At 44.4% G+C, this 13,370-nt stretch overlaps 1 protein-coding gene across 1 annotated transcript in view; it reads left to right on the top strand.

Annotated features, from left to right (window-relative positions):
* The window catches only part of INSR (insulin receptor), a 120,247-nt gene that overhangs the window by 61,479 nt on the left and 45,398 nt on the right, over positions 1-13,370 (top strand). The window contains exons 3-5 of the mRNA XM_083181986.1: positions 9,183-9,504; positions 11,487-11,635; positions 12,711-12,855. Of these exons, the coding sequence (XP_083038112.1) occupies positions 9,183-9,504; positions 11,487-11,635; positions 12,711-12,855 (616 nt within the window). The remainder of the gene's footprint in view (positions 1-9,182; positions 9,505-11,486; positions 11,636-12,710; positions 12,856-13,370) is intronic.

The following is a 13,370-nucleotide window of genomic DNA, read 5'->3' as shown; positions in this document are numbered from 1 at the left end:
ATATAAAAATATTCCAAAACAGGGAATAATCCGTTATCCAAAACGCTTTTGGTCCAGAACATTTTGGATAAGGGATATTAAACCCGTATGCGAATTTGTATTGATTTGCGCCAAAGTGAACCATTGTGGGAAAAGATGGCAATGTTTTAGAAACAGCAGAAGTTTGCAGAGACTGAAGGGTGGGCATTGTATATTACATGTACCAGCCCAAGGAGCTTTGTCACATTATTTTTATTAACAGTTGTACACTGACTTTCATTGTTGTTTAAATGTTTCATAGCATATTATTGTAGCTGTGCTTTGGCTTATTATTGTAGTTAATACAAGTATTACTATTGTAACTGTTCTTTGGCTTAATGTGGCAATTTAAAATACAGAAGACGTTACATTTTTATAGACTTAAAAAAAAAAAAAAAAAAAAATTAGCATTGCTTTCATAAAATAAATGCCATACAGTCTTTGTGTTTTGGCTCAATTTTGCAGTTGACAGATACCCATGCCTTTTGGTATGTAGTATGGCTGGAATTACCGGCCTTTTCAGAGGCACTGGATCAGATTGCAGATCCACTGTTCCCCCTTGTGGAGTTGCAGGATATCTTTATGTAGTAAGCATACTTTTTTTTGTATTTTCTGCATGGGCCCCCAGCTATATGGGGTGTGGTATGGCGCTCCGACGGGGGGGGGGGGGGGATCCCGACTACCGGTGCTCCGACCGGGGGGGCGAGCGCAAAGAAGCCCCTTGCTGGCTCGTTGCACTCGCCACACTGCGGGCTCGTTGGCTTGCTACGCTCACCACAGCTTCTATTCTCCCTCTATGGGGGTCGTGGACCCCCATAAGGGAGAATTGCCCCTTTGAGTCAGGATCCCGCCTGTCGGAGCACCGGCAGTCTGGATTCCGACATTGGGATACTGACTGTCAGGGTCCCCCCTGACGGAGCGTCATCAGTCACCCGCTATATGTACTCATACACCCAGCACAGGCTGGTCCACATCCTGTAACCAAATATATCGAATCTGGCTCTGTATTTTAGTGTAGATACAAAATAGTAGTTCAATTAAATGCTACAAATAATTTGCATCAAATAGTTCTTGTGCAAGTCAAGTTATAGAGATTTTTCCAATAAAATGTTAGGGGAGATCTCCTTTGTGATGTTTGTGAGGGTACGAGTTCCTCAATCACTCAGACACCGAGCAGATGAAACCAGAAGAATGGTTTATTTTCCACAGCACGCACAAATAGACAATAAACAGTGGCAAAGGTAAATTGCAGAGTAGAAAGATATTCAGGTAGCAGGCCCAAACAGACAGTCCTTGTATAGTCACAGTCCCAGATCAGTTCCACAGGGCAAACTATCACTTAGCCCACAGCAGTGATAGCATATAAGTCCACACGATACCTAGACAGAGCATAACCTCTTAGTCCAGGACAGTCCATCAATTCTCCCTCCTGGCTTGTGTGCCAGTCATTTTAAAAACTTCCAATTTCCCACGCTTCTCCATACCATCAGTGGGCTTGCACTCAATCCCTATTGGTGGATTCAAGTCAGGTTTATCCCCCCTCCCAGGTACTGCTGCTGCCCATCTGCTTCTGCCCCCTGCTGGGGTCGGTTCCAGAAAGTCTGGAAGTGGCCAAGATATGCATAGCAGAGTCAACCCAAGATATAAAACACAGTCTGATTACATTATGTGGTGGTCACCCCCTGTGGACAACCCTCCTGTTGATAGTAGGGGAATTTGATCACCCCCTGTGGTGATTGTCCTTCAGCTATCCCCCTCATGTAAACAGCAGGAACAATAATCGGCTGATTACATTATGGGCTGATCACCCCCTGTGGTGGCCGGTTCCACAAAGTCTGCTAGAGCCCAGAGGTTTGCAAAGAATTGTAAACCCCCCTGTGGAGATTGCCCCTCAGCTTCCACCCTCCTGTGATAGCAGGAACAAAAGTATGGTAATGGGACATAACCTTTTGGTGACTTATTTCCTGGGTATTTCCTGGCAGACCATATTAGGGCGAGAGCGATCTGATCTGGAACTACACACACATATAGGGAGTATATAGACATATATGGAGAACAAGAGGGTACCGACGGACTAAAATAGTACATTAATTACTACACCTAATAAAATATAGTAATTACAGATTTACAGTGAATCTGATAACCTCACATTCCTTCCCCTACTATTGTAGTCCCGGTACCCAGCTGTTCAGGAACCAATAACAACCTGGAATAGCGGGATGCAGAGCCGAGAATCTGGGGTTTGGATATACCACCTGAGTCCCACAGGGTGACATCATACCAAACCCATCTTGTAAAAGGCGGCTGGTTTGCAGAACCAGCAAGGGCATGATTACAGTCTAAGTCATACATTGGAACTAACAAGGGCTGTAGCAATTCCTCTTCTTCGGATTCTGGGTACCCCCCCTCTGCAACATTGTAACCTACTAATACTTTTGCCTCGGGCACAATGGGGCAGGGACCACTTTCCACCTCCCCCTCTTGCCCAAGGAACAGGGGCCAAACAGCAGGCCAATATAGGGGCTCTGGCCCTGGCACTTCCACCACCCCGTCATGTCCTTCCTCCCCCAAACCCAAACTAGGGGCATGGCACATTTCAGTCCAGCATTTGGTCTCAATGTCCAGGGCTGAGGAGGGACCCTCCATCACAAACAATTCCGCTGGTGGCTGCAGGACAGGCTGTGTCAGCTCTGTCCCCTTAAAAGCCAGATGCTCACCTGCAGCTACTTCTGCGCACACCTCCTTCTCCGCGATAGCCTCCTTCCCCAGCTGAGTATGCTGGGCAGCCCGAAACACGACGTCATCTGTGACTGGTGGGCTGGTGGCCTGGATGTTGTCGGATACTCCTCTAACCACGGCGATCTCTTCTTGGACGCAGTCCTCATAGATCCCCTGGCAGCAGGATAATAGCTCTGCATCTCCCACCTCAGCAAAAGGGAAGCAGTAGTGCAGCTCCTCCCTAGGATGGGGGAGAAGCAATTGCAAACGGTGCCTTTCATCACGCCCCCTGCGACACTGATCTTGCCATGCTGGGGTATCCAGGAGCCCCCGATCAATCGCCTCTTCCTCTGCCACCACGAAGCACTCCTCCAGACACTGCAATTGTTCCCACACACTCAACTGGGCACCGAAATGGAGGATCCAGGCTCGATAATCAGCAAATGCATTTGTAGGATCTCCCTGATCGTGAAGGATCTGCTGAAGGATTTCCCCGCGAGTGCAGGATTGGATGGGTATACCTCGCAGCTGACCTTCTGCTATCAGCTCCTCCATACTCATTTCTTCAAGGGCAGTTAGGGGCCCCCCTGACAACGACCCTTCTCTTGCGGTAACAATTAATTCTGTGGCAGACCCCTCGGTTGTCTGCCCAGATTGCAGTAGCCCCCTTCTAGACCTTTCCTCTGGTTCTATCTGGGGCATCAATTTATTCTGGACTTGTCCTTCAGCCTCAGAATATTGTCCTCTTTGTAGCATCTGGGTAACTGTAGCAATCACTTCCTCTGTAAATTCTACAAACTCTGGCTCTCCTAGCAGATTCCAAGAAGTGGCCTCACCTTTACAGTGCAGGAATGCATCCCCCAGGTAACACACTTTGTCCTGTATGCTGGATACTCTCCACCCGCTGACCATCTGCTGAGCGTCTTCCCAGTACTTCCAGATATACTGCATTTTCCTGACAATAAATAACAGATCCGGCTTCCCAGCCTGCCGATACACTGAAGAACCTCCATCCCTGAGCTCCTCTGCTACAGGGGTCTTGAGGCATCGATTTTCTTTCCTTGGAAACATTTTCCCTTTCCACAGGAATGACACCTGCTCACTTGCTGAACATCACCTTATTGCATTTTCCGTTTCCTTACATATGGTCTGATCCTCTGTTCTCTGTGCTTTCTGTGCTCGATGGTTGGTGTCTGAATGATCCCACTGTCGCTGCCGCCAAATGTGAGGGTACGAGTTCCTCAATCACTCAGACACCGAGCAGATGAAACCAGAAGAATGGTTTATTTTCCACAGCACGCACAAATAGACAATAAACAGTGGCAAAGGTAAATTGCAGAGTAGAAAGATATTCAGGTAGCAGGCCCAAACAGACAGTCCTTGTATAGTCACAGTCCCAGATCAGTTCCACAGGGCAAACTATCACTTAGCCCACAGCAGTGATAGCATATAAGTCCACACGATACCTAGACAGAGCATAACCTCTTAGTCCAGGACAGTCCATCAATTCTCCCTCCTGGCTTGTGTGCCAGTCATTTTAAAAACTTCCAATTTCCCACGCTTCTCCATACCATCAGTGGGCTTGCACTCAATCCCTATTGGTGGATTCAAGTCAGGTTTATCCCCCCTCCCAGGTACTGCTGCTGCCCATCTGCTTCTGCCCCCTGCTGGGGTCGGTTCCAGAAAGTCTGGAAGTGGCCAAGATATGCATAGCAGAGTCAACCCAAGATATAAAACACAGTCTGATTACATTATGTGGTGGTCACCCCCTGTGGACAACCCTCCTGTTGATAGTAGGGGAATTTGATCACCCCCTGTGGTGATTGTCCTTCAGCTATCCCCCTCATGTAAACAGCAGGAACAATAATCGGCTGATTACATTATGGGCTGATCACCCCCTGTGGTGGCCGGTTCCACAAAGTCTGCTAGAGCCCAGAGGTTTGCAAAGAATTGTAAACCCCCCTGTGGAGATTGCCCCTCAGCTTCCACCCTCCTGTGATAGCAGGAACAAAAGTATGGTAATGGGACATAACCTTTTGGTGACTTATTTCCTGGGTATTTCCTGGCAGACCATATTAGGGCGAGAGCGATCTGATCTGGAACTACACACACATATAGGGAGTATATAGACATATATGGAGAACAAGAGGGTACCGACGGACTAAAATAGTACATTAATTACTACACCTAATAAAATATAGTAATTACAGATTTACAGTGAATCTGATAACCTCACAATGTTCATTCATCACATTTCTATGTCTATATATAAATCTATAAACCAGAATGTTTTGAATAAAGACTGCTTTTGGTGTAATGATCCTACAGTGCATGTCCCGGTAGCTCTACTACTACTGATCACTGCACATTGCTGAGTAATAACGCTAATATTTTTCCTGGCTCATCACATTGTACTCCTCAGAAAACTGAACTGAAATCCTTTTGGCTACAAGAACGTAAGGCGGTGCTTATGTGTAGCAAGCATTCCTGATTGTAAATTATGACAATTTGTAGGGGTGATGGTATCAATGAGAAAGTGTTCACTCTTAAGGTTTTTTTTTTAGGGCAGGGTGCTGACCACCATGCAGGGCGCTGACCACTGGGCAGGGCACTTTTTTCCATAGGGAGGGCGCAGTTTATATTAGAAATTTTACATTAGAAACCTTAAAAACACAAAGAATTGCACACTGCACTAGGATTACACCCATTAAACCTGGTCATACTCTGCTATGCCCATTACAGCATAAGGGCGCACAGTACCACACACAGATAGGGCAGGATGCATTTTGAGGTTTTAAAAACGGGCAGGTGCGGCACTCTGCAAAAGAAGCTTAAAAGGAAACACTATATGAGACATCATTGTTCTTAGGGTCTTAAATAATGGTACTCTTTACTTAGAAGGGCGCCCACGATTTTGATCGTGGGCATCGTTAGTAAAAAATCTCGGGCATTGAATGCACTAAAAAATCGGGTGCGATCAACCGACGAGATGCCCGAGATTTCCCATAGGGAACAATGTTAAATGTCTCAATTGACCCAATTTTCCTGTTCAATGCCTCAATTGACCCGATTTTTCCATAGGAAACAATGTTAAATGGGCCACAGAGGCCAAATAGGCACCCTGAAGTGTATAATGGCCACCCGAATTGTTAACGCCACCCCACGATCAACGTCAACCCGATGCGTGGCGAGCGCAGCGAGCCCGCGAGGGGCGGCGGTACGCGTCCTACGACCTTTTCATACCCCCACTATCCACGTCGGCGTGGAGTTGAGAATAGAAAGTGTGGCGAGCGCAGCTAGCCCCGCGAGGGTACGCGGACAGCTGTGAAGCCCGCGAGGGGACACGGATACCTGTGAAGGTATCCGCGTCCCCTCGCGGGGCTCGCTGCGCTCGCCACGCTTCGGGCTCGCCACACTTTCTATTCTCAACTCCACACCGACGTGGATAGTGGGGGTATGAAAAGGTCGTAGGACGCGTACCGCCGCCCCTCGCGGGCTCGCTGCGCTCGCCACGCTTCGGGTTGACGTTGATCGTGGGGTGGCGTTAACAATTCGGGTGGCCATTATTCACTTCAGGGTGCCTATTTGGCCTCTGTGGCCCATTTAACATTGTTTCCTATGGAAAAATTGGGTCAATTGAGGCATTGAACAGAAAAATCGGGTCAATTGAGACATTTAACATTGTTCCCTATGGGAAATCTCGGGCATCTCGTCTGTCGCATCGCACCTGATTTTTTAGTGCATTCAATGCCCGAGATGGGCGCCCTTCTAAGTAAAGAGTACCTAAATAATTGCACCTTATTGGGTATTAAGGAATATAGGGTGAAAAAAAATTGATGTTTAGTCATAATTGATTTCATTACCATGCAGCACAAAATTATTGTAATTATGAATGCTGTCAGGTGCTATGAATACTATGTGGGTACTGGTGATAGAAGATCATATGCTGCCCATACACGCCCCGATACGGGCGTGCGTTCCGTGCTTAACAAGCATTGCCTGTGCTTGCGTTGTGCATGCAATGCAATGTGATGAAAACAAAGTACAAAAAGTATGTGCAAGCACATACTTTTTGTACTGTGCTTTGAGGTGCTGCGGGAGCGCGCATCTCAAAGCACAGACCGCACAGCCCGCATCGCAGCGTGTATGGGCTGCTATAGAGCTCATTGTTCTAGTATACCTATAACCTTTGTAGGCTGCACAAAATGACAGAAGCGGATTGGTTTGCTATGAGAAATTTTGCCCATTAATGAGGTTCATTCAGAAAGGACAATAACATTAATGCTCACTGCTGCTGTTTATTATTATTATTATTATTATTATTATTATTATTATTATGTTTTGTTGCATTATACCAGAATATATTTAAATACACACAATACAATTTAAAAGCGTTTTGTTTCCTGTTTACAATGCATGCACCCTTACTTAAATGTTTGTTAAGAAGCAGTCTTAAACCCTTTGCATACACAAATCTATTATAACAACATGCTGAAATGTGGGTTGACCTTGTTAAAGCGGACTTGTCTGCTCTGAGGAAATATGTTTTGTAGATGGCCTAGTGCCCCAGGTGAGTCTGTCTGACTGTTTTGTTTACTCACTCATCTGGCTTACAAAAACAGTGTGCCCTATATACAAACACGGTAACTCTGCCTCCTCCCGCAGGTGTATCTTTTTTGTTCAGCTCTGCTTACATTTGGGGACTGTGACCTAGGAAGGAAGCCTCCTTGCAGTGATGACAGGGCAGTATGCCATATGTCTCTCAAGCTAAAAGGGCACCCTTATTTTCTGTGCTCTTTCTACCAATCGGAGGGAACATAAGAAAAAATTTATTTTTAATAGAAACCACTGTTTAAGAATTGGATTCGATTTTCCCCATAACGTATATATTGCTCTACATAGCAGCCTACATTTGTCCCTCACATCCCCTTTCTCCAGCTGGGAACACACTATCCAATTGTCTGTTATCTGTAATGGGCTCATTGGCCTGATGATTTGCTGTTGTGTATGTAAGAGGGATAGTTGATAAATGATTTCAAATGCTCCTGCAGTGATCCTATCAGGAAGTTGGGATTTGCTTTGCTGTCCTGCACATGCTACCTTGTTCCCAACCTCCCAATCCTATTGAATACCTCTGGAATATGCACTCATTTCTGTGTGGGTGGATGCACGACATTCTGATAATCAGTCAGGTCAGGGTGTTTATAGATTTGAGAGAAGTAATTAATGGTGTGTATCCAGCAATAATATGCCATATAAATCGAAAATGTTGTCTGAAGCTCCATGGCTGACTTCTGTTAATGTTTATAATGCATACTGCCGTGGTTTAATGTAATTGTGTGTGTGTGTGTTTTTTCCTCCATTCAGTGACTTGACAGTTATTTCTTTCCCTGCTAGCAGTTAAAAGGTTAATGACTAGTTTTATTTACCCAAGCACATCAAGGGTTTAGTGGGTAGGGGGAGCGTTTTGGAAGAGAGGATGGTTTAAGAGGGAGGGCAGATCCCAAGCTGGTCGGTTTCCAGCAGTTACATGATTGGTTAAGTGTAAGGGCGGCGCTTTGGTAGCTGTGGAGTCCTGGAGTGGAGTGTTTGAGGAACTGGAAGAGCTAAATGTGTGTTGTGCTCACAGTGACCTTATCTGCTCATGTACTCGTAAAGTGTTCTTACTTTACATAGGTGTGCAGTGTCGGCAGTAATGTCCAATAAATATCTCTGAATTGTATTTCACAAGAGACCTTTTTATCCACATTCTTTATAAATAATGCATTACTATAAGGGAGAGAAGTCTATCTCCTCGCATTTAGTTCTATAGAGATCAACCCAATCCTACATATAGATTAATCTGTTTTTAACTGAATTTATGGTGAAATCTAGGTTCATTTTCACTGCTGTGCTCATATTTGTGCTCTTGTTTGTTAAACTGTCCTCGTTATATGAAGAACGTGGGCTCTGAAGTTTTGACACTTGCTGGTAATGTGACCTCACATAGTCCTGCCTGCCCCTGCTCTGACACTGTTCTGTTCCCATCTGCATCTGTTTGACAATGAGTTACTTCTCCTTGCTAATACATAGACTGTGCGATATGCAACAGTCTATATATTAGCAAGGCGACAACATGTACATGCTTAAAGTGAAGAGGAGTGCTTTGGTTACCCCTGTTTTGTTTTTTCCCCATATCTCAAAAATATATCATTTTAATTAGACCTAATAGTGTTTTATGTTGCAGACAAAATTGAATGGATGAGCTGAATGGGGGGGGGGAGGTTATTATTCTAGGGTGTACAGGATCATTTCTATGATTTAGCTCTGGATGTGCTATTTCACAAGTTCCCTTTTTGTTACTGTTCTGTGGAAGATTTTCTTATCTGCAAAACATGCAATGTATCTAATATATGTACAGTACTTTTTGATATCTAATATTATATAATATATTTTTTTGCTTGCAGTTTGCCCTGCTGCATGTAAGCACCATGGCTGTACCTCTAATGAGCAATGCTGCCACAGCGAGTGTCTTGGGAGCTGCCTGGAGCCTAACGACCCTTCTAAATGCGTAGTATGCCGCAACTTCTTACACCAGGGAAAGTGCGTAGACTCTTGCCCGCCAGGCTCTTACAGTTTGCAGGGATGGCGCTGCATTACCTTCAATGAATGCCAGGATCTCCACAATAAGTGTCAAAATTCACAGGACAGCTCCTGCCTTCCGTATGTCATTCACAAAGGCGAGTGCATAAAGGAATGCCCATCTGGATATACCACCAACTCCAGCTCGTAAGTAACTTGCAAGATTACCTTTTTTTTTTTTTTTATTCATGTCGGGCTGCTACAGGGTTGGCACCTTGCTACACCTGGCAAAAAAAACATCATCATAGGAGTACCACTGACTGAGTATGCAAGATGTATAATACTTAATTGAAATGAATAACTATACTACTGCACGTCATCTGTTCGTATGGATAAGTAAAATATTGATAAGTAGGAGTGGTCTGTTCATATCCTCTGCAAAAAACACCGGTATGGTTAGCCATGTTTGGCAGTTTGAAAGTCATTGGGCCAGATGGACTAAGTGATGAAATTGAGAGTGATAAACAGCCAGCCAATCAGCTCCTACCTCCCATATCACAGACTGTGTTTGGAAATGACAGGCAGGAGCTGGTTGTTTATCACTCTCCATTGTATCACTTTTGAAGCTTAGGGCCTTATTCTAGTTCACTCTTTTTGACAAAATCCTTCTTAGATGGACAAAACCATGTGCACTGCAGGTGGGGCAGATGTTACTTGTGCAGAGAGAATTAGATTTGGGTGGGGTTTTACTTCAAAGTGAGATCTATATTGCAGTGTAAAAATAAAGCAGCCAGTATTTACCCTGCACAGAAACAAAATAACTCACCCAAATCTAATTCTCTCTGCACATTTAACATCTGCCCCCCTGCAGTGCACATGGTTTTGTCCATCTAAGAAGGATTTTGTCAGAGTGAACTAGAATAAGGCCTAAGTGCATCTGGTCCATTGTATGCTACAAAATAAGTTTATAGGTAAGAGCAAATTTAGTTTTGAAATCACAGCTCCATTAGATCCTGACATATCCAATATAGGTTTTTCCTTATTTGCAATTTAGCGTTCAGGGGACCAGAGTTTGCTCATTAGGCAGTCAGACATCTAACTAATTGCAGGATGCCGTGGGCATGAAACTTTGGTGTATGAGGTACTTTTCTCTGTAGTTACTCCGGCACTATGAGAAAAGTGCACAATTGGTGGTTCACACGTGGAGAACCCTGTAAATCTGCAAAGAACACACAATTGGTGTGGTTTTACACAATAATCCACAATTTTAGATGCTGGAAAAAGGCTATTTTATTGAGTAAGATAATTACCCAAAAATTATGACCTCTTACAGTCTGAAATTAATGATCACCAAACATCCTCTTGTGGGAACATTCACTTAATTTGGTCCATTACAGCCCTCTTGGGAACACTGGGCATTCCCCTGACCATCAGCACCCCCCCCCCCCCCCCTTTTCAGCGATCTGCGGAGAAAACAAAAGTCAGTTTAGACTGACTTACATTTCCGAAGTGGAGAGCAATCAATTCTCACTCCTTCGACCTCATGTGAGGGGATGTGTTCTTGATGGGGCGGCGCCGAACTGTTCTCTAGTCTGCGAGTGTACTCAGCCAAGCAAACAGGTCTGAATCAGGCCCTTAATGAAGGTATTGCAAATAGTGTACAGGCTGAAACTCCATTAATATGGCAGCATTTTCTGATGGCACAGTGATGCCTGATTTCACTTTTCTTAAGGTGGGTATACACTGAAAAAAGACACATCGCCAGACCTGCTGTCACACTGACCGAGTGACTGATCTCGGTACCGATAGGCCACTCAACCTGTTGGTCAGAACTACCAGCTGGATGGGCATTTAAATTTGCCTGCTCAACAGTGATGTCCGCCCACCCCGCAACAAGTGGAGGGGAGGTCTGTGGACTGCCCTTACGCACAGCCAAATGGCCACATATAACTGCAGATTGCTGTGCTGTGCTGTGCTGCACAGCCAATGTGATAAGTCTGAAAGTCATAAAAGATTTTTAGCAATGTAAAGTAGTTAAAGCTCAAATGTCATTATATTTAAGTGCTGACTTTCTCTGTTTCATTTAAAAAATATATAATTTTTATACATCCTTTACATTATCGACCTTTTATACTTTAGATATCGGAGTCCTATTTTAATCTATCTTGTCTGTCTTGTGGTTCTAACAGGCTGACCTGTGCACCATGCGCAGGACCATGCCCAAAAGTCTGTACAGTCCATGAGAAGGAGAAGGTTATAGATTCTGTCACATCTGCGCAAGAGCTCCGAGGTTGCACAGTGATCAGTGGAAATTTGGCTATTAACATCCGTGGAGGCAGTGAGTACTATTTTCTCTATATGGTTTTCTAAATACGGGTTTACCATAGCATATTTTGTGTACGATATGTACCCCATACTAAAATACGAGGTTAAGGTCAGTCATGCATAGTAAAGGTCCAGACACAATGGCCGATTTGGAACTGGTGTATTATCACGGCGCCCACTACGGCATTTGCGTAGTGGGCTATTCACGGTAGTGAAATCGCATGCCATTATTGTAAGGCATGCGATGCAATTTTCATATATAATGTATTCACTGCTCTGTGTCAGTGAATCCATTAAAAAGATAGGGTGCGATCGCATGCCATTATTGTATGGCATGCGATGCGATGGTGTGCGATAAAAAAAAATCGCATTGCATGCCATTATTGTATGGCATGCGATCGATGAGATATCGGTTCTGATTGAACCTATAATAATGCCATTTAATTTCTTATACCATTAAATGACATATGTCATTTATTTAGGCCCCCACCCTCCCCACTATCCACGTCATCCCGAAGCAAGGTGCTATGGAAAGCCATCCACCCCATCGCTCATCTGCTGGTAATACCAGCGGATAAGCTGCGGTGCCGCTCATCGCTGCCCCGTACACACTGGGCGGCTTTGGAGCTGAAAGCAACTCAAACCATGAAACTGAGCTTCTTTCAGCTCAGTTGCCTAGTGTGTGGGTCTTAAGAGTTTTTTTTGCCACCTAGATACTAGATCTATCCCTATTTGCCAGCCGGTGGCATGCTTTTACTGCCTCTCTATACTACAGTATATTGTACTTCTCTTGTATTAGCCACTCTGTGCTCTTTTGGTTCCTGCAGCATGTCCTGACATTAGAGATATTGCAGAAACCTATACAAAGGGATGTGCTCATTTCCTGTTTTCAAAAGACCCAAGAGTATTTTGTCCCTGAAAGAAGACATTGCATCACAAGCAACTGAAGAACCTGGAGTGACTCATAACTTTTATTAAAGCCTTTTCTCTTACAGATCTAATTTGTCATTTGGGGGTGGGGGGCAGTAAAATGTGATGGGGGAAACCTTTTTGATTTCGTGTCTAGAACAATTGCTTTATTCCCACAGATAACATCGCTGCAGAGCTAGAAGCAAATCTTGGTCTTATAGAGGAGATTACCGGATACCTAAAGATCAGGCGATCCTATGCTTTAGTCTCTTTATCTTTCTTCCGGAAGCTACATCTAATTAGGGGAGATACCCTAGAGACCGGGTGAGTGTTCGTTAATATTCAGGGGAGTAGGGTAATTTATAAAAATTTATGTTTTATTCCACTAGTATTTGTACCACTTGCATTAACCCAGTCCTTATGGGGAAAGAAAGAGGATCTGACATTGGGGACTTAGGTGGCATTTAGAGTGTTGTAGCAATATTTAGCATACTGCTACACACAGTTAGGGCCAAGCTGTGAATTGAACCCATGACCTCAGTTATGTGAGGCTAACCTTTTGCCCCAACCGTGCTGTCCCTTTGGGACAGCTCTAGATGGCTCACCTTCCAGGAGAATTTTATTGGACCAACTCTAAGTTGGGATCAAAGCAATAATAATGATCAAAGGTATGTGTTCCTGGTTAAAGCATATTGCACTGCAGATGAAATGGATGTAATGTGCAGAAACATTTAGATATGAGAGGGTTGTCTCCAAAATGTAATCCACATTACAGTTTAAAACTAAAGCTGTCCAGTATTTGTACATAGCATGCAAAAGCAGTCCGTATTTACCCTGCA

This window comes from Crinia signifera, chromosome 1, assembly GCF_055691185.1.
Source record: "Crinia signifera chromosome 1, ASM5569118v1, whole genome shotgun sequence".
Lineage (NCBI taxonomy): Eukaryota > Metazoa > Chordata > Amphibia > Anura > Myobatrachidae > Crinia > Crinia signifera.
This window is presented reverse-complemented; position numbering and strand designations above follow the sequence as displayed.